At 33.7% G+C, this 26,073-nt stretch overlaps 2 protein-coding genes across 3 annotated transcripts; both read left to right on the forward strand.

Moving 5' to 3' along the window:
* Positions 1 to 1,089: 1,089 nt before the first annotated feature.
* LOC148770600 (uncharacterized) lies at positions 1,090 to 14,297 on the forward strand. 2 transcript variants are annotated; one of them, XM_088818794.1, is made up of 5 exons: positions 1,090 to 1,543; positions 3,602 to 3,785; positions 3,944 to 4,598; positions 4,792 to 4,854; positions 12,793 to 14,297. In XM_088818794.1, exons 3-5 carry the CDS (start codon positions 3,966 to 3,968, stop codon positions 14,284 to 14,286), a joined length of 2,190 nt encoding a protein of 729 aa, XP_088674920.1. In that variant the 5' UTR covers positions 1,090 to 1,543; positions 3,602 to 3,785; positions 3,944 to 3,965; the 3' UTR covers positions 14,287 to 14,297. The 2 variants fall into 2 exon arrangements, with proteins under 2 accessions (XP_088674920.1, XP_088674919.1); XM_088818793.1 differs by lacking the exons at positions 1,090 to 1,543; positions 3,602 to 3,785 and having other exon boundaries at positions 3,829 to 4,598.
* Positions 14,298 to 14,431: 134 nt separating this feature from the next.
* Positions 14,432 to 15,911, forward strand: LOC148770601 (protein NLP6-like). The gene is made up of 2 exons (XM_088818795.1): positions 14,432 to 15,169; positions 15,265 to 15,911. Exons 1-2 carry the CDS (start codon positions 14,434 to 14,436, stop codon positions 15,732 to 15,734), a joined length of 1,206 nt encoding a protein of 401 aa, XP_088674921.1. The 5' UTR covers positions 14,432 to 14,433; the 3' UTR covers positions 15,735 to 15,911.
* The last annotated feature ends 10,162 nt before the right edge of the window (positions 15,912 to 26,073 follow it).

The raw sequence follows: 26,073 nt of genomic DNA on the forward strand, positions 1-26,073 counted from the left end.
TGAAGCACCCATCAAACATTATAAATGATTTTGATAACGATTCTGAATTCGAATGCCAGGAATGCTACATTGGAGGCGAATAGAGATAAGATTGTCGATTTATCGTCGGAATCTGATTTTGATTTTGGTGGTGCGAGTTGTAAATTTATTTATTTATTTGTAATAAAAAACCGTCATAATGTCAAAGTAAGATGGTGATGGTGTGTTGTAGCGGTGGTGTCGTGACGATGGGGAGACATATTTAGGGTTTAATTTTTTGGTGGATCGGGCGGAGGACGGCGCCGGTAGAGAATTTCGCGCATGCTGAAACCTTAATCGACTATGTACATGTTCATAGTCGATTAAGCTAATCGACTATGCTCTGGCAGTCGATTAAGGTTGATCGACTCCAATTTTTTTATTTTTTTTGAACTTTTTGTTTATTGATTTCAATTGTATAAATCATTTATAATATTTATATATTTTTTGTTTTTGTAATATATAGTTGATTTTGTATTTTTTTCGCAGTTGTGATATGTTATTTTTAGTAGCAGATTCTTAATCGACTATGATTCACATGATAGTCGATTAATATATCTGATATAAAAAAAATTTAAAAAACTAAAAATAAAATAAAAAATTAAATAATTTCCTTAGTCAACTATGAAGCATAGCCGATTAAGGCTAATCGACTATGCTTCATAGTCGATTAAGGAAACTGATACAGAAAAGATGGAAAAAAAAACAGAAAAAAAAAATTCGCTGAGCGCGTGACCCAGTGATGATGTGGCGGGCGGGGGCAAAGCTGGAAAATATAATGGTTGAAAATTGGTGTGAGCTTTTCTCAGATGGACTAAAATATTTTGGGCCTCCCTCCATTAAAAAAATAGTGAGGTGGTTTTCTCAAAGAGCCCCTTTATTTTAACATGTCAAGATACAACATTTATCGTTTGACTTTATAAATTCAAAAAAAAAAAAAAAATTTGTTACATCTTTAAAATACTTATACTCATTATTATATATATGTTCTTTTTTATAATAATTAAAAATCTTACGGTTTGCGATCAAGTACAATTTGAAAATTTGATAAAGGCAGTGGATATTGGCAATCCTAAAATTTCGACCAAATCAAGTTTTCAAACAGTACTATTATTTTCAAATACAAAAATACCCTTACTCTATAAAAAATCTGAAAACGAATAAAACAAAAAAATAAAACTATATTAATATAGTATTCACAAGACAACCATTACAAACCCACAAACATCATCTCCCTCATAAACATTCCGGCAGTGCTAGCGGGTTGACTGCTGAGTTGCCTCTTCCGGCGGCTCTGGCAGGAGATATGGGATGAAGATCGATGAGGAGGAGAAGTGGAGAATGGCTGCGTGGTGAGGGTGATGGAGGACTTATTTTCCGGCGGCGAGGCAAGCTTTGTCGGCGGCAGGCGAGATTCCGGTGAGACTTTGAAGCCTGAAGTCATATCCTCGAATGTGTCGTCTGATTGAATTTGAAGTCTTGTTTCAATACTTTGAGTTGGAGGGTAATTTTGGTATTTGATTAGGTTGGTCTTCACTCTTCCCCTTTGATAAATATATTTGACTAGAAGAGGGTTTGTTGATATTTAACTAGTCTAGTTATCATCAGCCTTTACTCAGGTTAAGTTGGTGAGTAGAAGACTGTTAGGTGGGAAAAGTCAGAGAACCACCAAATATTCAATTGGTCAAAGAATTAGAATGTATAACCGTGTGGGGACCATTTTGGTTTTTGCTTTTGTTTTTGGTTTTGATTTTTAAGAAATTATTTTAATATACAGTTAGTTCATTTTTCTTTTATCAGCAAATTAATAAGGGTGAGAAAGATAGGGTGTGTTTAATATACGCAAGTGCACGTATCGCGAACAAGTAGTAAAGTAGACTCGTGAGAGTCGGATGTCGATCCCACAGGGAATACTCAAATTATCTAATCCTAAGTACCAAATTCTAACAATTATGATTTTTATCCAGCCTACGCAAGTTTGTCAAATAAAATCAATCAAACAATTAAACTAATTAAGAACGCAAATAAACACGAGAAAATATCAATAAAAACGGACCTAGGATTTTATTCTTCCCCCTATGCAAGAATTGCTCACCCAAAACCCCTCAATTATGAAATATATGATTCATGATTATTAACCCGAGACACTAATTTACTCATAACCCGCTGTCGCGTGTATTATGAGTCTATTATTCATAAACGGTTCACTATATGTCTATGCAAACAAATTATGAATAAAGCATTAACTAACAAGTCTCGTAAATGGCTACCTAAGGTGATATATGTATGTCTACGATACCACATGCAATTGACACACTCATCCGGTGAAAACTACTCGAAGGCTCTTCTACTTACCGTCTAATTATCAAAATAGCTCTGTCGAGTCAATCCCAATAATCACAGATAAAGCACATAAATTGATCAAGTTCATGCACTAACAATCATAACAAGTAGAAGAAATAATCATAAAATCATAATTGCATAATCTCAAGAAAAAGGGTTCGCAATCCCTACATAGGGTTCCAACAAAATCCTAGATTAAAAACTTAGCTACGCATGTTCTCTACGAAAAACATAATAAAAACATAAAAAGAAATAGATTAAGAAAAGATAGACGAAAGAAGAATTGTGATGAAGATTTGTCAATTCTCCGTCTTCGATTCTTCGTTCTCTCGCTCCTCTCGCTCCAAGGTTGTGTCCCAAAAGTTTTTTAATTCGTGCTTGGTTTGCCCTTATATAGATGTCCCAACTTGGTAGATGATTTTAGGTTTCCTTGTGTGATTAAAAGTCCAAAATTGTGTCCAGCGTGTGTTGGCACGGCCGCGCGAGAATCGCCGAACCTTCTGCCCAAATTCAGCATTTTTCAGCCAATTTCAGCATATTTTTGATTATTTCACTTTTGGCCCATATTTTCTCCAAATTTGCATTTTTGACCTCAAACTTTTCCAATTCTTCAAATTATACCTAAAATACAATAAATCAACTTTTTAACCACCAATTATCGTTAAATCACACCAAAAGCTCAAATAAAAAGGTACGATAAAGTATAAAAATATATACTTAACACACCCCCAAACTTGATCTTTTGTTTGTCCTCAAGCAAAAACTAGCAACTTTCACAGCAACACTCTCAACAAATGCCTCTCATCACATAGACTAATTGTCAACTTTCATTTTTTCAGAACTTGCAATTATCATGACAATTCTCAAAAAATTACAAGCTCGTAATTCAAAGATACGTATTCACTCACCATTGCTAAAAACCACAAACCATGCTATCGCTTCACGTATCCCATATTTGTACATTAAAAATTGAAGAAAATTTATACTTACATAATAATATTCAACTCCAAAGACTCACCAAATTTCTTTACTCGGCTAGTATCAAATAATTGAGCTATTGGGATCATTGGGACTTTTTGGCTTTCAAATGTTGGGCTTTTTGGTTCGAGGTAGGAGATATGGGTATAGGTGGCTATGCTTCTTGAATTGAGGTGATTACGCCAAATTTTGAAAGATAGGCGTTTGAAACAATGAATTCACCTCTAAGGACTTTAATAAACTAATTTTGGTATTTGATTAGGTTGGTCTTCCCCTTTGATAAATATATTTGACTAGAAGAGGGTTTGTTGATATTTAACTAGTCTAGTTATCAGCATTTACTCAGGTTAAGTTGGTGAGTAGAAGACTGTTAGGTGGGAAAAGTCAGAGAGAAACACCAAATATTCAATTGGAAAAGTCGGCAGCACTAGCGGGTTGACTGTTAGGTGGGGACGATTTTGGTTTTTGTTTTTGTTTTTTTTGATTTTGAAGAAATTATATTAATATAGAGGCATTTACACATTTTGAACATATACAGTTAGTTCATTTTTTTTTATCAGCAAATATATAGGGTGAGAAAGATAAGGGTGTGTTGCACTTGCAGATCGAGTTCTGGAATTTAGCACATGGAAGAGAGGATGGTCGAATTAGAAAAAGATGATGATGGGTACTTGTTGTCAATTGTTACGGGATTGGATGGATTTGATAGAGAGTACTCTGAGTCTGAATTCAAAGAGTACTTGAATGCCGCCGACGATTTGTCATCAACAAGAGAAAAATTAGGATGGGTTTTTTGGAGGGAATCTGAAAGTGAAATCAATGAGAAAATCAAACGAGTTCTCCAGGAAATTATGGCAGACTATTTATATGGGAGTAATTATATGGTACAGTTTTGGGCATTCAAAGAGGAAGGGGAACACGTTAATTACCTCAGTACTTCAGACCAACCTTTTGCTGTTCGTGGTGGTCTTTGTGAAGGGTTTTGTTGGTATAGGAAACAATGTTTGAATTACAGATATAATACGGAAATGGGAGCTGTTGGAAGGGCTTACCGAAGCAAGCACCCTGAATCCAGCCCTGACTTGCGTCTCTATTCTACCTCCGAATTCCCACTTCGCGATTTTGCTGCACGATTCGGTATGAGAAGCTACATGGCCATGCCCATCTTTGATTTCAATAACAACCAACATTGTTATGGCGTCTTGGAGTTCTTATCCTTTGGCCATCAATCTATGAGTGATATTTCACGTTTTCTATTGGTACATTGCCCTACCACTATACATTTCTATACCGTTTTATTTTTTATTAGTAGTTTTTTTTTTAATTTATTTTGATTTGAAAATCTTATGGCTTTCCTTTATCCTATACAAATAGTTCACCACAATTTGCAAATTATATTGGAATTAACCAAAGATGTTATTAATACATATATACTTGTTCTAATTATTGCAGTCTAAGGAGTTGAAATCTCTTCACGCCAACCACGATCCTGTCAGCGGTATTCCCAATTCAGAGGTATATATTTCATTTAATTCGTAATTCGTAAGTATGTCTCTATACAAACAAAATCCGGTGGATTGATTTGCCAATTGATCGTCAAAATTGAATATTTTGGCAAGACATATACTTTAAAAATTACAAAGTTATGTTTGTTTACATTTTTCCTTTTTCTCGTTTAGGAATTCAAATATTGTATTTGTTATGCATTTTAAAACTCCCTTCCAATTTTACTTTCCCATAATTAAACTAAAACATTTCTAACACTTTTAATTTAATTTGACTATCATATTAAAATAGTTGTGCTTTAATATTTAGGGTAAACTATATTTCATTAGGGTCCATTTGATATACACCCCTAGAATGGAAAATATATAGGGATAAGTCCACCCCTAAAATTCTTTCTTTGAGATACCCCTGGAGGGGCAAAAGTACTATTGTGCCCTTATTTGTAATTCTTGCCCAACTGCATTCAGCATAATAGCCATCTGCATTTAGCATTTTTTCAGAATTTTTAATAAAAAATTATAAATTTTTATTTTATTATTATTTTTCATTTTTTATTTTTTATTTTTATTATTTATTTTAAATTTTTTTATTTTTAAAATTTTTCATATTTTCTAATTTTTTATTTTTTTAATTTTTTTTAAATTTTTAATATTTTTAATTTTTTAATTTTTTTAGTTTTTTTTACTTTTTTTTTAATTTTTAAAAAATAATTTTTCTTTAAACCTTCCTGTACATAAATTGACTACATGTGACTATAGTATATATAGTCACGTACCTTCTTTTTACTCCAAAGTTATATCTAATCGTGCACCTTTTTTCACCCCAAAATTATATAGTTATATATAGTCGACCGACTATTTAAACCGCTGATTATATACAAAAAATAACTTCATCGACACCTACAATAAAAATCACAACTTAATTCTTGATATTATAAATCAACTTGTACAAATATAGATCGAAATAAATATTGATATTATATATCAAATTGTACAAATATAGATCGAAATACACAATCACATGCATATGTTTTTCAATAAAGAACAAAATCATCATCATCACTCTATATTAAAAACACACATAACCCAGACATGACTACATGTTACTATATGTTACTATATATGACTATAGTAACATGTAGTCATGTTACTATATATGACTATGTAACATATAGTCATGTTACCATATATGTAGTAATGTTACTATATATGACTATAGTAACATATAGTCATGTTACCATATATGTAGTAATGTTACTATATATGACTATAGTAACATATAGTCATGTTACCATATATGACTATAGTAACATGTAGTAAAGCACTTCTCCCCATCATTTCTTACTGTATAGAAGTGGCAAAAACAACAATCCCTGTGGCAAAGAAAATACCAGTTAGAGAAAACGAAAAGAAAAATGGAAAATGCAAATTACATCGAACCTTATACGAAAAGCTATATTTTTTTTCTTTTTTTCTCAGATATGGCCAATCATAGTCAAATCAAAGCAACAACGTCGACCGATTATAAAAAAAAACTCAATAAATCCATTATCCAAACAAATTCACCAAAAATTAATTGAAGGACAAAAAAAAAATCAAAACAATTAGACAAAACATCAAACACAATACAACTAATATTATTAATAAAATTAAAATCACATACACAAAACACTCTCTTCTATAGATACAGAACCTGCTGCCCGGTATATACTGACAACTATGGGCGTAGCTTGCAAAGAATGTTTAGCATTATCCAAAAATAAGACTTAGTTCATGAAACATTTATAATTCCTTACCGTATAGAAGTAGCAAAAACAACAATCCCTGTTACAAAAAAATACGAGTTAGAGAAAAAGAACATAAAAATGGAAAATGCAATTATGCACATTTGAGTGTTGACTTTTAAGGACATAATAACCATTAGACACTTCGACCAATAACAGAGAAAACCACATTATCTGCCTCTTCAAACTCCAAACCTACATTGAGTGTCTCTATTTTGTTTTGCAGCAATGAACACAATAAGATCGGACTTCTGTTTCACACATTACAATTAAAAATAGTATTCTTCGCAGCTCCACTAATTCCAAGACTCGCCTTAACAATGAGTCTACCATCACAAACAATATAAAATAAAATACCAAATAAATTTATAGAGCAATACAGTGATTTCATTTATTACTGCTAATTTCCTCAAACAAAACCATTAATTTATTGAGTTTTTTTTTAAAATAAATAGAAGTTTCATCAATCCAGTTGGTTCGCATTTAACATCGTCCTCATTCAAAATCTATATGCAAACAAGAGATTAAAATGAATATGTTATTCCAAAAATTAATTAATACTGGCGAAATTTTCGACGAAAAGGATGCCGCCGCCCCTGCTCGCAGCCGCCTTGCGTAGACGCCGTCACCAATTCTCCTCTCATTGTGGACGATGGGCGGAGAAGTCGCCGGAAGGGAGAGCCGCGCAAGGGAGAGGGAAAGCAGCGCAGGCCAAAAGAGGAACAGCAGTGGGTGGTGATGGGCAGTGGTCAGCAGCAAAGTGGCGGTGGCGGCCGAGGGGTTTGTTGGGATGTGAAGCCCAGGAGTCAATGAAAATTCGCAAGAGGTTCTAGATTAGCCGGTTTTAATTTTATTAACATGCTTTGATTAGATTCGTTTAAAGCGGAATAAATCTAATCTAGCAACTTACAGTTTTCGCGAGAGCAGATTCGTTTCTATCTTCGGCGCACGAACGAGGATCCACGTCAAAGCCTTCAACCTTCGTAAAATCTGTTGTCTAGAAATTTCCAGTCCTCTTCCTTCACCGATATCCCCGTGACCGTTGATCCTATCCAGAAACCCTTCGGGTGGATTGTAGATCTAAGGGTTAGGAAGCTACACTATAATCTTCTATTGTATATCCCGGATTAATAATTCTTCTACAAGGGTGGACTTGTACTTGAAGAAATCTAAACCTATAATCGAAAAACTTAGAGAGAAAAGAAGAAGAGAAAAAATATTTTCTGTTCACGTGAAATAGGCGTGTAGAAAAACTCTTATCTCTCATCAACCTAATCTCTATTATATATAGCACAAGGAATTAGAGTCACACATAGAGAGGATTACATGGAAACAAATCCCACTCCTTCTATAACTCTATATAGTCGAAAGTTACAGTCCAAAGCGGACTTAATTTTCGGCCATAATAATTTCAATATATAATATTGGTTGAACTTTATTTTCTCGATTAATTAAAAAATCCATTGGGCTACAATAGGGACTAAAGGAGAAAATATAAATCGGGCAACTAATAATTAATTAAATCCAAACTCTTAAAAGAATTCATTTAATTAATCATTAAATAATTATTTATTTTCCACTACCAAATAATTATTGAACTCCCGTTTATATTCTCAATTACATTCGAGCTCCGGTCGATCATTACTTAGATTCTCCCCACATTAAGATATCTTATAACCACCAAATAATTTATTCACTGCTAAATAAATTAAATGGTTTTTTTTCATGAGTCTTATCCGCTTAAATTATTTGAGTATGCCGGATACGAAATTCACCTGGCCAGGACTTGGCATAAACAAATCTTATAAGCTACTCAAGGGTTATTATCAATCTCATATTTCAGAGATGTGGATTCCTTTCGATAATTAATTTCCATATTAATTCTAAATGTCTCTACCCAACGCACTGGGGGCCATTTGACTCAATATAGGAATCTAGGGATTAAGAGAGTGAGTAATATACTGTCAACTAGAAATAATACAGTTTCATTTATGAACAGCGATGTAACAATTATTTCACTTTGTCCGGCTCAACACATGTCGGGTGTGCTAGCACAATAAGTCAAAACAATAACTACAAAAGTTATTCTCTGTTTACTGTGATCAAGACCAATCACTTAAATATTGTGCTACAATCTTTTACCAATGGATAGTCCATTTCCATCTAGATTGTGAACGTTTATCTTTATATTCTAAACGAACTTTCAAAATGATCTTTATGTGCGCCATAGCACACCATTTCGAATACTATTAGAATATTAGACTTATGCTTTTAATTAATTGACAAACAATAAATTAAATGCATCGAATACCCTAGTGCAGATTCTCATAAAATGATAATATATTATTTTATTAATTCAATAATAAAATTATGTAGCTAAAAGCGAGATTTTTAGTCTACTATCCTAACAGGGTTGTGGGTGGAAGAGAACAATAGTTGAAACATGAAGAGAATCGAGATTTGACGACAGAGAAACGAAGAAGTGAGATCTGGGAAGAGAACTAGGGTTTATATTTAAATGCTATAATTGAGGGTAAAATGGTCACATCACTATGCCTCAGGGAGGTCTACCTAATTAAGTTCAGAATTTGGGTTTTTGCCTAAGAGAAAAAAAAAACATTGGACCCCCTCATATATATTTTAAAAACTAGGGGGTTATCCCTCATTTCCCCATTTCATTATTTTTTTGTCCTTTGTACTACTACTTATATAAATGTTACACTAACCTCCTCCTATTTTAAGAAATACACTCAACTCAACTCATTGTCTCAACTCAAAGTTCAACATATTTTATCATTAACCGTGTTAGAAATAAAATAAAGTTGTAATTTTATCCTCAAAATGCAACATCTTTTAGTTGTTCCCAGAGCAACTCCAATAGGAGTATTAAATGGATTATCAAATCCATAAATCACTTTTTTGATACCTCAAAACTAAAAATTTCTATTCCAATAGGAATATCAAAATGTGTAAGTATTTTGATATTCTACCTTTTGTTTGTAAAATTAACATCTTGTAAATTGAGTTATCAAAAAGTAACTACCTAAACATTCAATTACAAAATGACACGTGTCAATTACAAATAAAACCACCAAAAAACTTCCAGTTAATAATTAATTTTGTAATCATGGTTGGAGTAGATGAATCGTAAATGAATATTAAAATATTATCTTAATTATTAAGTTAGTATTTCATATTTCAATTTTGATGTTTTGCATTGGAGTTGCTCTATTACATGACGCGTGATTTTTATATTAGCAAATATTCTGTTTGTACTGAATAAATATTAAATTTACATAAACATTTAAGATGTCATTATTCACTTCATTAAATATTTAAATTAAAAATTATAGTTCCTTGTAACGTCAAATTAAATAAAAGTCAAGTAAGTTAAATAATTTATGTTTTCTTTTTTGTATTTTATTAATTTAATTTAATTATAATATATTTATTTAGGGGATTTTTAATTCATCTAAATCAATCTATGCTTTATATATACTGAATAAAAGCTTTGATGAATTCAAAAGGTGATTAATAAATAACACGTCATGTTTACAAGATTCACACTTTTTCATACCCGCTACTAAAATCAAAGTCCGCTATTAAATACTATTATTTCATTAAATTAGTAGCACACCTCCCCCTGAGATTAATTTAATAGGGGGTGACTAAAAAAATTATCCATAAAATCATATCTTATTATTGTAAACTAAGTGATTTTATAGACAATTCATATATAATAACTCAATTTAACAGAAGATCTAATGTTAGAAACCAAACATACTACTAACTAAATAATTAATTAGTGAGTAGAGAAGCAACCAAATCTCATCTAATCCAATCTAATCCAATATAAGGGGCTCTTAGTATACTAAAGAACTACATGCACATGAATCATGTACATGAAATTTAGCTATTTTTCATTTGAAATTCATGTATGGTATGTTTATAAGATCAACAATAAGAGTATTTTGAGGTGTTACAATTAAGGTGGTCCGAGGGGTTCAATCGCTCACTGCTCACCATGCCGGTGAGATCCAGTGCATAAACCCAGAAAGCTCAAAAGATCGGATTGATTGCTACGAGCAGGGTAAACACTGATTGGACCACTCATAAAACCGGAATAAAATTGTCAAAAACCGGTTCCATTAAAACTAAAATAAAAAACAAAGAACTGGAAGAATCATTGGTAGAAAGAGAGAGGAGTGGAAAAGAGGTAATGAGCAATGTTGGTAGAACCTGACCAAATCGGCCGGTCGGATCGGTTCGACCGTGACCCGTCGATGAAGTAAAATTTATATAAATAATGGTAAATAAATTATTAATTCTCGTATAATTATTATTATATATTAAAAATTTCCACTATTAACAAATCTATATATAATAAATTTTACAAATATGCAAAATTGCATATCAACTTGTGTAATTTAAAAAAATCAATTTCAAAAGAATATGAAGTTTGAATCGAATCATAAATCATAAGAATTAAATCAATTAGGATCAAGTGATTTCAAATCGAAAACACTGTTCAAAGATTTGAATTGATTAGGCTGAAGTCATCTCAATTCAACGATTTTAAACTCAACAATTTATAAGAGCGTATTAATAGAATTAACTATGTATAGTTAAAGTAGTTAAAGTTTAGTATTTTTTCTTATTAAATTTTATCATAGAAAAAAAATTAATTCGAAAAAACCGTAAGAATCAAATTGTAAATCGTAATATTTAATCGATTCAAATATTACTGGTTAGATTAAATCTTACGATTTACGATTTGATTCTTACGATTTTTATAAATTAAATTTATTTTTATCTTTTTGATAAAATTGAATTAAAAGGACATTAGAGTTTAATTATAAATACTTATTTCGATTAATATGTTCTTGTCAATGGTTGAACTTAATCGATTCAAATCTTCGAATACTATTTACAAATAAAAAACACATGCGCTTAATTTATTCAAATCTTACGCTTTAATTAAATCTTTTGATTTGATTCTTACATATTTTAGGAATTTTGTTTTTATATTTTTTTATGATAGAATTGAACCAAAAATATAGTACACTTTAATTAATAATAATTAATTCAACTAAGATGTTATTGTCAATAGTTGAGCTTAATCGATTCAATCCTTTGAATAATGTTTACGAATTGAAAGGACTTGAGCTTAATCTGTTCAAATCTAACTCTTTAATAACATCTTACGATTTTTGATTTGATTCTTATGTATGCTAGGAATTAAATTTATTATTTTTTATGATAAAATTGAATTACCAAGATATTAGACTTTAATTATAAATAATTAGTTCAAGTAATACGTTCTTGTCAATAGTTAAGCATAATCGATTCATTCTTTGAATAATATTTGCTAATTGAAAGGATTTGAGCTTAATCAATTCAAATCTTACTGTTTGATTAAATTAAATATTAATAGAAAACCACAATATAATATTTTGATTATATAGTTTTATTTTAAAGTACAAAAACTAATTGGAATGAGTTATAATCTATTTTTTTCTAAATAAACATATTATTTTATTTTTTATTCGGATTTGTCACGCTATCGATTTTTAATAACGTAAGCGAGCTTGTATTAAGTTATGCATTTATTTTATATTTAGAGCATTTTTTTATTTTTTCAAAGTGGAGTTTATTAATATTTTTAATATTATATAATTAATGATAGTTTTTTGGTTATTGAATGCAATTCTTTATATTTTTCAAACTTGATTATATTGATTTTTTTTTAATAATTTATTTAACATTATTTAATAATAATAAATTTCGCAATTAATATTCTATTTAACATAATTTAAATACTGATATTTATTATCATTTTACATTTTGTTTTACTAATGTTTAAAATGATTGTTAGATATATTTCAATAAGTTAATGTGTTTGGATGGTTAGAAGTGTTAAATGCACTAAGATATCTTAAGTTCTACAATTAATAAATATATTTTGGTGATTATTCGTCAAATAAAACTGGGTCACAGAGTTGACCCGACATGGCTCGAGTCCCGCCCTACATTCCCTTGTAAAGAAAACTAGGTTTAATTTTCTAGTTTTGCGGTCCATATTTTGCAACACACTACAGACAACATCAAGAATTGAAATTGTTGAAATCAATTATTTTAAGTCTTAATCCATATTTTTTACTCAGCGGCAATTAATAGAGATTGATGAAATCAGAAAGATGGTTGAACGGGCCATGGACATAGTGTCCCAACTGCATCTGGCGGTGGTTTGGGTTTCTCGCAACCAATGTTCTGATGATATCTCCACCGACAACTTGAGTTGCATGGAAATAAGAACCTATATAGTCGGCTCAAAAAATTTATTTGATTGTAGGTATCTACGTTGTTTTCACAATGCACGAAAAGTAAACCTCATGAATAAGAAGTCCTCATTTTGCGGAAATATATGCGATTTTAGAATGTCTGCTGAGAACCCCATGGCACATTTTGCGCAGCTGTTAAGGTTGTCGGTCCGTTATGAGATTTGCATTGAGAGTATGCAAAATAGCAACGAGGTGTACATTGTGGAGTTTTTTCTTCAGTCTAATAACAATAGGGAAGATGGATCATTTGTGTACATGCTATCAAGAATAATGGAGAGGGTACTCAAAAGCATTAAGCTCTCACCCGGAGGACAACTTGGAGATCGGGATTTAGTAGTTGACCCGCCTCATGCACTTAGACATGAATCTATTAACTACACCCAAGAAAGAAAGAACCAACTTTTAGAAGAAATTAACATGTTAGAGGTGATAGAAGGATACAATGAACAGTTTTCACTTATGGACTTCACCAAGTACTTGCAGAAGACCGACCCATTTTTTGGAGAACAAAAGAATAAAGGAGGGTTTTTTTGGAGAAGAAATTCATTTCAGCCCCATGGAGCTGCTAGTTATTCATCAGTCGAGGATAAAATAACATATTTCATGAGCCAAATGGTACACAAAGAGTCTTATAGTTTAGTGCAGTTTTGGGCACCCAAATTTGAGGAGAATAGGTGTTGTATAACAACTTTAGATCAACCTTTTGCCGTTGGTTGTCTTGAAAAAGGTTTAGCTTCTTTCAGAAAGCAGTCCATGGAACATGTGTATTATGTGGATGAGGGAGCGAAAGACGAGCAAGTTGGGCCCCCAGGACGGGTCTTCCGCAGTGGCAGCCCCGAGTTCACCCCTGATCTACGACTTTATTCTACAACAGAATTTCCATTTAGGAATCATGTTGCGCATTGTCGGCTCAGAAAATATTATGTTTTACCTATATTTCATATACACGAGCAGGAAGAGTGTGTTGGGGTGCTAGAATTTGTTGAATTTGCTGATTTTCCCTTTGAATACGTCCACAAAACATTGGAGGTACTCTCTCTCTCTCTCTCTCTCTCTCTCTCTCTCTCTCTCTCTCTCTCTCTCTCTCTCTCTCTCTCTCTCTCTCTCTCTCTCTCTCTCTCTCACACACACACACACACTCACACACACATTGTCTTACGCTTTTCAAGTGAAAACAATGTCAATACTCTGCAGGCAGCGAACCTGAGTGTCAGCTTCCAAGCTAGCCACATGCAAACCAATGTAAATCATGCGTCTTCGCTTTTAACTTTTTTTTCTCTTTTTTTTTCTCCTTTCTTAACAATGTTGATATATTAAATTTAGGTTAGTGATAGCCGACATCGGGCACTGCGTGAAATAGAAGAAACCTTTCAAGTGGTCCTAAAGATTCCCCAACTGCATAGGGCAGAGGTTTGGGCCCCTTGCACTCGATGTCCATTTGAAAAAGATAATAGCTTGAACTGCATGGAATTGACACGTGTCAAGTATGAATCATATTACCCTGAATTATATGACGAACATATTAATCTGAAGATGCTTGAGTTTAGTCATATACACACGAAGAAGGGGATTACAGGGATGGTATTAGCATCGAAAAATAAGTCATGTTTTTTTCGAAATTCATGTCATTTTAGCATAGTTGAGCAACCCCTTGCACATTATTTGCAAAAGGAGAGGATTGGTAGTTGTTTCGCAATTTGTTTGCAAAGTACACACACTGGGAACCTCGTATACGTATTAGAGTTCTTTCTAAACCAAGGTCCTGGAAAATACGAACATATTGTGTCCTTTTTGAACTTCCTACTACCCATACTGAAGAAGTACCTTAAAAGCTTTACGATTGCATCGGGCCAACAATTAGGAGACGAACTAGCAATCGAAGTTCCTGTGTTTCCCGGAGAAGATGAACTCATTTTATCAGAAATAAACGGCCGGCAAAATAAATTCAAATTTGTCCCATACAGTGTGACAGAGCATCAACATTCTGGACACCAAGAAAGGCCTATTATTGTTGTTGGTGACACGGATTCTGATACAAGTACTTCACAAGCAGAACATCTAATTAGCAGTGTGGCTGTCAACGCAAAGAAAATAAAGAAAGGAAAGAAGATGAAGAAAACCGGCCGCCTAAATCTCACACTCGAGGCTCTCAAGCCACATTTCGGGACGAAGCTGGAAGATGTCGCTAAGGAACTCGGAGGTGAGTCTACGAAAACTTGCTTCTTTTTTTATTTAAAACAAGTTTCAAGTAATTATATGATATAACAAGAACCAAATTGATGTGTAATAATGCAGTTAGTATATCAACAATAAAGCGCGCTTCCAGAGCGTATGGCATCCATAGGTGGCCATGTAACGAAAATCACAAAAAGAATCCTTCCCTCTTTGAAGTAGAAAGAGCAGATAAAGATTCACAGAAGAATATTTGCTTGCGCCAAAATTTGGCGCAAACAAGTACTGATCAGAGCAGTTCTAGTCACTTGAATGATCAGACAATTAAGGATGATACCGTGATAGTAAAGGCGAAATATGACGACGACACTATAAGATTTGAGCTAGGTCTGCCATTGGAAATGGAGAAGCTTGTTGAAGAAGTGGCAAATAGACTAAAGTTGGAGATGGGAAGTTTTAAACTCAAATATTTAGATGAAGAAAACGAAGAGATTCTGTTAACCCGTGATTCTGATTTGCTGCATTGTCCCAAGTATCCGACAGCGTCGGGCGAGTCTTTTATCAAGTTGTTTGTTCGATTGTCTCGTAAATGAGCGCTTCTGCGTTTTGATTTTCCTTCAAGCTTAATAAAACTCTCTGTATGCAACTTTCTGATTTCTCAAATATTACTTAATTATCATGTGTATGTGGTTTGATTTATTTGTATGAAAAATGACTTGAAATTAGAAATTGGAGCTAATGGATCGGGATGCAGAATAAGGCTTCTTATATATATTGTTCCTATCTTTTGTATTGTTAAAGCTAAGAGTTATTTTATAGGCAGCCTGGGATTACGTGAGCAGCCTTTCTTGTTTCTATTCAACTAGAAATTTTAGGCAAACCCCTTCTGAACTTTATTTTGGTCCAATTGGGTCCAACTTAATACTCTATATGCAAGCTCTAATAAAATGGATCAACGAAAATGATTAGTTTAATCAATCCATCTATATAATTGTTTGAACTAAGGGGAAATTAGATAAAACCCCCCATCTGTGAAATATAGTTAAGGAAACACTCCCTTCCAAAAATAATTAGAGAAAACCCCCTTAGCAAATTGATGTTTTCATAATTCCAAAACTACCCTTAATTGTCTATTATACTCTTTCAAAACCCTCATCTTATTTTTAATTTTCCATTCCGCCGCTTTCTCGTTTTTCTCTTCTCTTCTTCTCTGTTTTCTTTTTTTTTTTCTTTCTCCGGCAATCTTCTCTCCGTCGCTGCCGCCGCCGCCGCCGGAAGATGAAGAAAGAAAGAAGAGGACTCACTCGTCGTCGGTGTGTGGAGGAGAAATACTCTTCTTTCTCAACAGCATATTCCACCTCGTCGGCGTGTGGAGGAGAGAAGAAGAGGAACAAGCTGTTGAGAAAGAAAAAGAGCACTCGTCGTCGGAGGAGAATCAACGAAAATTGTTGATGAAGGTATTTTTTTTTTAACTTTAATTATTTTTTTAGTGTTGGTTTTGTCATGTGCTCAAAATTATTTTTGGAGTGACCAACAATGGTTGACAAATACCTTTGAATCGTTCTTGTTTTTTTTTCTTTTTTTTTTTTTGTGGACATTGAAATTCTAATTTGTGTTTTTTTGTATGAATTAGTTATTTTATTCTTGTTAAGGATTGGTTGAATTGTGTGGTGCGACGGTGTGGTGACGATGGGGAAGCATATTTAGGGTTTTTTGGTGGATCGGACGGAAGACGCCGCGTGTAGAGATTCGCGCAGACTGGAATCTTAATCGACTATGTACATGTTCAATAGTCAATTAAGCTAATCGACTATACTCTGGTAGTCGATTAACGTTGATCGACTCCAATTTTTTTTTTTAGGATTTTTTGTTTATTGATTCCAATTGTATAAATCATTTATAATGTTTGTATATTTTTTATTTTTGCAAAATATAGTTGATTTTTCATTTTTTTGCAGTTGTGCTTTGTTATTTTTAGTAGCAGATTCTTAATCGACTATGCTCTTGTAGTCGATTAAGGTTGATCGACTCCAATCTTTTTTTTTATTGTTTGTTTATTGATTTCAATTGTATAAATCAATTATAATGTTTGTACAATTTTTGTAAAATATTGTTTGGTTTTAATTTATTCTATTTTTTTTCAATATTGTAGTAGACTATAGTATACTAGGGTGTACTATGATCTACTACGGTGTACTACAAAACCCTAGCAGCCAACAACACAAATCTCACCAACCCTAGCCGTCAACCTTCGCAGCCGTCGCAACCATAGTCAACTACCGACATTGAGAAAACCTAGACTACCATTTTTAAGCCAAATCAAACAAAATCTCTTGAAGATCAAGAAAATCAGAAGCAATTAGTAAAGAATATACTTTCAATTAAATTTCCACCATAACCACATCACTCACCGCTCATCAACCTCCACAGCCCCACCACGGCCGGCCGCCACAACCACCATAGCGTGTCAACCCCATCGCCATCGACCTCCACAACCCCCACCACAGCCGCTACAACCACCATAGCGCGGAACAGCCCCCGTCGCCGCCTCGACCACTATGGCGGAACAGCCCCCTGCCGCCACCTCCACCATCACGACCCCCCGCTGCCGCCTCGTGCACCACGACCCTTCGCCTTGCGCTACAATTGGAGAAGAAAGAAAGAGAGATATAGAGATGGAAAGGTGATAGAGGAAAAACCGAGAGAGAACGTGTGTGAGAGAGAGAGAGAGAGAGAGAGAGAGAGAGAGAGAACGTGTGAGAGAGAACGGAGAGAATAACGAAAGAATAAAATAAATCTGAAAAAAAGAAACGTGAATATATGTAGGTTAGAGAATTTAGGGTATAAGGGCAAGATTGGGATATAAAAAATATTAGGGATGTGCCTCATATATTATTTTAAATTAAGGATTTAACTAAAAGAATGAATTTGAACTTGTCATTTAGTTCAAATTAGGTTTAGTGTGAGGGACTCCTAGCATATTACCCCCTTTTTTTTTTAATATTTACAAAATAAAAAAATATATATATATAATATCTATAAAATTATAATATGTATCTTGGACATTTTTGTCAGTTTACCTTCAGTCAAAGCCTAAAATCACAAAGGTGCAGTGTGCTTCGAAAATGTTAACATAAGGGGGCGTTGGTGAGTTTTTTTATCGCAGGGGGTTATTTGCCAATTAGAGATAACACAGGGGTAGTATTTGCAATAAACTCTTAATATCAATATCAGTTTCGGTATCGGCATTGGTATTATTAGTATTTGTAATGGTATTGGTATTGATATTGATATTAGTGTTAGTATTAGTGTTAATGTTAGTATTAGTTCATTGATTTTTAGATGAATACTTTATAATCTTGGAATTAACTCCCGTGCATCGCACGGGTGAGATACTAGTTAATATTTATATGTATATAGTTATTTTAGAAATTAAGGGAACAAATTCCACAAATCTCTCACTCTCTCTCCTTTCTACACGGTCAAACATCTCTCACATGCATCACACCTTCACAGCATCTCTCTCTCATCCCCTCTCTCACACACGTATTTCTCTCTCTCTCTCTCTCTCTCTCTCTCTCTCTCTCTCTCTCTCTCTCTCTCTCTCTCTCTCTCTCTCTCAAGGCGTGAAAATTAATTCTTCACTACTTTATAAAAATATTTAATTTTGTTTACATAAGTATTTTATAGCAATCTTCAATCATTAATTTTCTTGAGATCATATGTGTTGGATTTAATTGTTATTTTGTATGTTCTCGACAATATTTCATTTTTTTGTTTGCATTTTCTAATTAGTTTTACTTGAACAAACAACAAAATAAAAAAAAAAAAATTGAACAACATAATAAATTTGCAACATAAAATAGAAAACTGCAAATTGTAACTTATAAGTGAAAATTAAATTGTAAGATTATTATCACACATCAACAATCTAAAAACAATCAATTAAAAATTGTAATGGTTTAAGTTTGTTGATCGGATAATATATTTACAAGAAATTGAATATGCTTTATCAAACAGTAAAAAGAACTTGAAACAATAAAATGATTGTGAATCATAAAATGATAATTTTTTTTGGCGCTCTACAGGACCTTGTACTTGTTAGCAACATGAACAAAAATGGATCGTCGTTCTCTTTTTTCTGGGCAAATACGAGTTGACACGCTCTCACGAGTATAATATTTTATCACACATAAGGACCGTCCAGTTCCGAAGTTTGACAATGAGACATTCACATGAATGAAGCGGGAAACGAAAGTAACGAAAATCGCTCATATTCTCACACCGTGAACGTTTTCTCCATTGACATTGAATCCGTACACGTCCGTATGCATTTAATATTGCTTTTCCTTTCTTCGATCTTGTTGAATAATGACTTGATCCTTTTTTTTTTTTGCAGTGGATGTTGAATGTGAAACAAAAAGAGATAATGATTGTACGATATAAAACAACAAATGTAATAGTTGCTAATATTAACAGCCATTAGTTACAAACTGCAAATACAAACAGTGAAGACAAATTGTACACGAAAAATGATAAAGAATAAAGTATAAAATGTAAACTGTAAACTACCAAAGTTATTTAAAACGACAAAATATGTTGCAATAAAAAAAATACAAATTTCAATTTGAAATAGAAAAAATAAATTATAACAATATTATAGGATGTGCAACAGCAATCTAAAAAGTGTAATATTTTCACCATTAATTATATTTGATGCAAACAATAAATTAAACTTGAAAGAGAAAGATGAATGTAAATCATTAAACAATAATTTTGACCACTGGCACTATCGAGGAACTTTTTCATATCAGCGGCATCATCCGAAAATTATCTTCTTTCTTTTTTACCCAGGCATGTATGGGTTGAAACACTCCCTTAATAGAATATAATGTACAATCTTGAGCCTACAAAAAATAAATTGCAAACTTTAACCACGACTTACTAATTGCAAAGTTAAGGAAAATAGCAAAAAAGAATTGTGATTGCAAACAACAAACAACATACGCAAGTTTAAACAAGATTTGCAAAATAAACTGAAAAATGCAAATAGAAAACTGATTGCAAACATGTGTAAAAATAGAAAAACTAATCTAAAGTCCAATTTATGAGGATTTTTTTTTTGGCCAAAATTTTATTCCATTAATTACTTTTGAAAGTACAAGGGGCCTCGTCAAAAACCTTGTGGGCCTACACAAGGAAAAGAGTACCCCTATAAATGTCAAGGAATAAAAACGGTGAAAGAAAAACCTTATACAGTCTATTACAAAGTATGAAAGTCCCAAAAGAGGGCTTAAATTGAAAAACCAAAAATTAAAAGCTCCTGTTCCGCTAGTAGATCGAGAGTTTCTTGATTTGTAAAAAGGCCCCCATGTGGGGATATGTTTGTAATTATCAAAGACTTGTAGGTACAGCCCCCAGACCATCACCACGATTTGGATAAATTGCAAAACTGCCCCCATATGAGGGTGATAGTGCAATATCCGAAACCTCAACAGCTGATCCCAAATATCATATTTCATCATGACCGAAAGTTAGCAATACCGCATTTATCACTAAGGTATGCAGCCCTCACCTCATTCAGTAAGCTAATCCCCGAGAAGAACTCTTGACTTGATTTATGTATGTACGCCCAGTTTGCTAGACAGTCTGCAATCGTGTTCTTCTGTCGAAACACATGCTCAAAATTGCACCCATCTGTCACCTCCTGCATGCAAAGACGGTGAACATAGACGAGATCCCAAGCAACACAATTGCTCCTTATAGCATTAACTACCAATAGCGAGTCAGTTTCCACCGTAACCAGAAAGACTCCTATCAACTTACATAGAACAAGGCCATGCCATACCGCTAGAAACTCCGCCACGTTATTGGACCCTTCTCCAAACTAGGACGAAAAACCTGCTATAATATTACCGCCCGAATTCCGAATGATACCTCCACCCATTCAACTATCTTCTTCTTTATCAGAGCCATCAGTATTTAACTTATAGCAACCCGTTAAAGGAAACTCCCACTTGTGCCACGCTCCTCGTTTCTCTGGCGGATGAAACAAGCGAAATAGAGTACAATATAAACCTAATTGCTAGCAACATAATTCGCAACTCAAGAACGTCAACATACAACAAACATTACATTATAAAATAGTTACGAAGTGAAAATTAAAATTGCAAATAAATGTCTCTTGCAACCAACATGTTTCAAAGTGTAAAAAAAGTAGCTTAATAAAAAATGCTTAAGTAAAATTTAAAAGAAATTAATAGCAAATATTTATTGCGGATGAAAACAACAGTTCATCTTACAATTATAGACATCAACTGCAAACAGCTAATAAGAACTCCAATTAAGACCAAGCATGAACTGCAAACAACCAATAACAACTTCAACTATAATAGAAAACCGCAAAGTGCAAACTGCAACTAAAAAAAAATATAAACAGACTACTAACTTCAACAAACCCTGCAACTTTTATCTGATTTCTCGGGGATTCGAATTCATCATCCTCGTTCAGTGTATGAAGAAAAAAAAAGGGTTTTTGAATGAGTATTGAAAAAACCGAACAATCATATGTATATATAGTTAATAGGAGTATTGTTTATCCAGACTAAATTGTGTTTGAGCCACTGCAGAAATCACAAACAACATATGAAGAAACAACAGACGATGTCTTCAAACAACAAATGATCTCCAAATAGCAAACGAGAAAAGGAAAAAAAAAAAACTGATTTCACAACGTAAGTATTAAACGAAATTTTGTGGATTGCAAACGACAGACTCAATGCGGTTTTGGGTTAGGTTTGGTATTGATGAAATCGATATTTTGGAGCGGTGAAATTTGATGAAATCGATTCTTGAAAGTGATGGAATTTGAGATTGAGAATACATGAAATTTTGGAATGGGTTGATTAACTGCACGGAGAAAAATATGGGATATTTATTTTGGAGATTTTTATTTCCATATATTGAGGAATATTTTTGACATATTAAAAATAATAAATTTACTAAAAATTGAGTTTTATTAGTTGGATTTATAGACATAAAATCTATTAAAGGAGGACCTATAGCAAATTGCTACATTAATATCTATTGATGATGCTCGAGTAAGATCACCTTAAATAGTTGAGGTAGGATGAGTTGGAAGAACAAAGTGGATCAGTGGCTCACGAGCTTGGTGACCTTGAGATGCCTGCGGTCATAGAACACGTACACTACGCCGGGTGTTGATCCGGCGGAAACCCCCTCCAACGCTCAAATCAAGTGTGTGGATAGCAAAAGTTGTAGAGAAAGTACGATCAGTTGTATGGTTCGAATATTGAACGTATCTTAACAAATGAGTTAACATTTATTTATACCTCACTGATTGGGCTGGAGTTGGTAATTGAGATTGTCGGGCTCAAACCTTATCTGAAGGTGATTGGGCCTTCGCTGTAGTGGTCTTCGATAATGGACTCGTGGCTAAGTAGGTAAAAAAATTATAGACCCATTGAATTGGCCCAATTAGGCATATCATCTATCTTCTTTTCTTTTATGGTTAAATACAGTTTGCATCCTTAAAGCACAGAGATGGTAAACACTTATCCCTTTAAATTTACAAATGTAACACTTACCCCCACTAATGAATTCAGTAGAAACTCTTGACTCTGATAATGTGTAATTTTTTATTTCCTTAATACCCTTCAATCCATTATATAAATAATGTATATTCAATAATAATTTGAACAATCTTTCAAAATTGCACTTTTATTATTTCAATATTCTAATTTTATGAATAAATCTGAAATTTAGGTTTTTTTTTCTTTAGTTTATGTTGATTTTTCAACACTCCAAGTTTATAGTTTATCTAGTTATTTTACTAATATATTACTCCAATATAAATTAAAAAAATATCCCAATTTTATTTGTGAGAACCCCAAAATACATTCAAAGTTCAGAATAAATCAAGCTTGAACATATAAACTTCTTTTAAATATTTTTATTGTGAAAATTTAAATTAAAGTAACTGAAATTAATTTTAAAATTAATACTTATTATAAAAAAGTGGACGTTTAAGTCATGAAAATAATATTTTTTTCTTATAAATGTTTAACATATTTATAATCAAATTACACACACACACGCGCGCGCACACACACACACACACACACACACACACTCACACACTCACACACATATTTATTTATTTTATTTGGGTCGTAGAGTAATTAAAATACGGAGGTGAACCGTATATCAATATGTTTTTCATAATTATTATATTTAAAAAAATGATTTTTTGAAAGATTTTTTAAACTATATCATTATTTATCCATCATTATATAATAATTAGAATGACATTTTGGGAAGGAAAAATGTCACATTATTTAAAGTCAAAGTTTTTTTCCCAAATTCTTTAATGGAGAGGTAAGTGATACCATCTCTATACTTTAAGGTGCAAACTGTATTTAACCTTTTTCTTTTAATCTATTATTATTCTAGAATTAATAAAGATCAAAGATTTAAATTCTAATTGAATTTGTAGAATTGATTTTACTAGAAAAGTATTTAAAGAGATAAAGTAAAACTTATTTTTTCAATACATAATTTTGTTTTACCAAAAAGTTTTTATTCCATTAACTACTAATGAAAGTACAAGGGAGCTCGTTAAAAACCTTGTGGCTCTATACAAGGAAAAGAGTATCCATACTAACAAAAGGAATAAAAACGGGACAAGCAACCTATACAGTCTATTACAAAAGGCCCAAAATAGGGCTGAGAAGGAAATTAAAAAGACTACTATGCCTATGCAGACTATACATCGAAAATTGCTGGTGTGCCCCAACGGGTGTGAAAGTGTAAATAAGCAGAAGCTCCATTACCAAGCAGTTGGCTCTATGAATCAAATTCGAAAATCGTAGAAAAGGCCTAAAGTGGGGGGCCAACATGGCCGGTCCTGCAAAAATTGGGGCCCTAGCCCCTAAGCGAGCTCCGACAAAAATAGATTTCTTTTTTTTCCTTATATATATATATATATATATATATATATATATATATATATATATATATATATATATATATATATATAAACTTTTTTTTAGTTAATAATTATTTTTCGATTATTTTTTGAATAAACACCTTATTGAGCTACTAAAAGTTTTTAATCTATTAAAAAATAGTTAAATATTAAAAAAACAAAAAAACTTTGTGAAATTTTTTGATAACAAAATAAAAGAGTTAAAATATATAATTATATTAGAGATAATAGTAGGGGTGGGCATTTTGGTCAGGTTGGGTCGGGTTATTCGGGTCGGGTTATTCGAGTTTTTTTCAAGAAAAATACTACCCGAACCCGACCCGAAATAACCGGTCGGGTTCGGGTTTTGCTATCTCTCTCTCTCTCTCTCTCTCTCTCTCTATATATATATATATATATATATATATATATATATATATATATAATTATTTAATATTTCCAATTCTAAATGTGAAATCACACTTTATAAAATATCAAAAATATATTAGATGTTGCTTTACTTTGTTACTGAAGATGCTAAAATATAGCTCACCGGAGTAGTATAGAAAACGAGTTGGGAGAGCAAAGCTGATCAGTAGCTAGTCAACTCGATGATCCTGAGGTCCCTACAAAATGAGCACACGTGAACTAAGCCGGGGGTTGATCCGGCGGAAACCCCTCCGACGCTCAAGTCAGATGTATGGATCGTAGAGATAGTAGAGAGAATAAAACTCGAGGTTGATTGTGAATAATTAGAACGTACCTTCACAAATGAGTAAAACATCTATTAATATATCGTTGAATGGGTTGGGCTTACTTTGTTGGGCCCAAGCCTTACTTTGAAAGAGCTTGGGCTTTCGTGTAATGGGCCCACCTGTAGTGGGCCTAATTGGTAGATAAATTTGAGGGCCTATTGGGCCGGCCCATTTAGGTATATCATTAAGCCCCCCAACTCTCGATTCGAGACGGGGACGTGTGTAGAGGGATCCGGGTCGTGTCGAGAGTTAATTGCGGCGTTGATTGAATTGTTTCCGTTGGCGGTGAATTAATTCCTTAATTTAAATAAGGGATAATTGTATTTATTTGGCAGCGAGATATATATTGAAGGGTTTTAAATATTATACCAGGGCCAGATAAATAGACTCCTTTTGCGGTGGAAAGGATTAAACTTCATCTCCTTCGTAATGAATATGGGTATGTACTTTTAACTCTAGGTCTTCTTCTGTGCTATTTTTCTCTTGAATTTTTTTTTTTGCGGTAGAGTAGAAATTTTTTGTTTCTTGATAATTTCTTCGGGGAATAATTTTTCTCATGTCGAATTCGGGTAATTCGAAATCTTTGCGAATTAAACTTCGAGATCCGGTTGAAGGGGGTAAGAAAACTTTTGGTATAGTGGGTATGGAACGCGAAAATCTTGAGGTATCGGGTGCGAAAATCGGATCCGCAGTGGGCGTTGCACGAAATTCTGTGCAGATGGGGGTAGTAGGTGGCTTGGAGACGGAAAGCGGCTTGAGCCGCGTCGGTAGCCGGTACCAGCCTTGTGAGAGGAATTCTCTCGTGGAGCGTGGGAAGCCGAGCCGCGCTGAAGAGGTGGCGGCTAACACGGAGCACGAGGCGAGGAGAGAGAAATGTAGAGGGGCGAGTGTGCAGGGCGCGTCAGCCGTGCTCCCACGCGCGCGTCTGATTGGGGCGTGCGTGGACGCGCGCGCGCGGGAGGAAGGGGTGGGGTCGGGGGCTGACGCGCGCGCGCTGCCCAATAAAGGCGCGCGTGCGCGCGCGCCAATGGGGGAGGGCTTAATGGCAGACGCGCGCGCGTTGCCCAATGAGATCGCGGGTGCGCGCACGTTACAGGAGGGGGCTGGGGCGCGTGAATGCGCTGTAATTGGGGGGGGGGGGGCGCGTGGGAGGGCGTCTCCGGATGCGACGCGCGCACGTGAGGGCGCGTC

Source organism: Erythranthe guttata, chromosome 5, assembly GCF_056151865.1.
Source record: "Erythranthe guttata isolate IM_541 chromosome 5, IM_541, whole genome shotgun sequence".
Classification (NCBI taxonomy): domain Eukaryota; kingdom Viridiplantae; phylum Streptophyta; class Magnoliopsida; order Lamiales; family Phrymaceae; genus Erythranthe; species Erythranthe guttata.

What these genes read in the sequence shown, in the direction of transcription:
- LOC148770600 (XM_088818794.1), top strand. Translation starts at nt 3,966, where the DNA reads ATGGAAGAGAGGATGGTCGAATTAGAAAAAGATGATGATGGGTACTTG. An exon ending in ATATTTCACGTTTTCTATTG is followed by an intron (nt 4,599 to 4,791) that starts GTACATTGCCCT and finishes TAATTATTGCAG; the next exon opens with TCTAAGGAGTTGAAATCTCT. An exon ending in GCGGTATTCCCAATTCAGAG is followed by an intron (nt 4,855 to 12,792) that starts GTATATATTTCA and finishes TTTTTTACTCAG; the next exon opens with CGGCAATTAATAGAGATTGA.
- LOC148770601 (XM_088818795.1), top strand. Translation starts at nt 14,434, where the DNA reads ATGGAATTGACACGTGTCAAGTATGAATCATATTACCCTGAATTATAT. An exon ending in TGTCGCTAAGGAACTCGGAG is followed by an intron (nt 15,170 to 15,264) that starts GTGAGTCTACGA and finishes GTAATAATGCAG; the next exon opens with TTAGTATATCAACAATAAAG.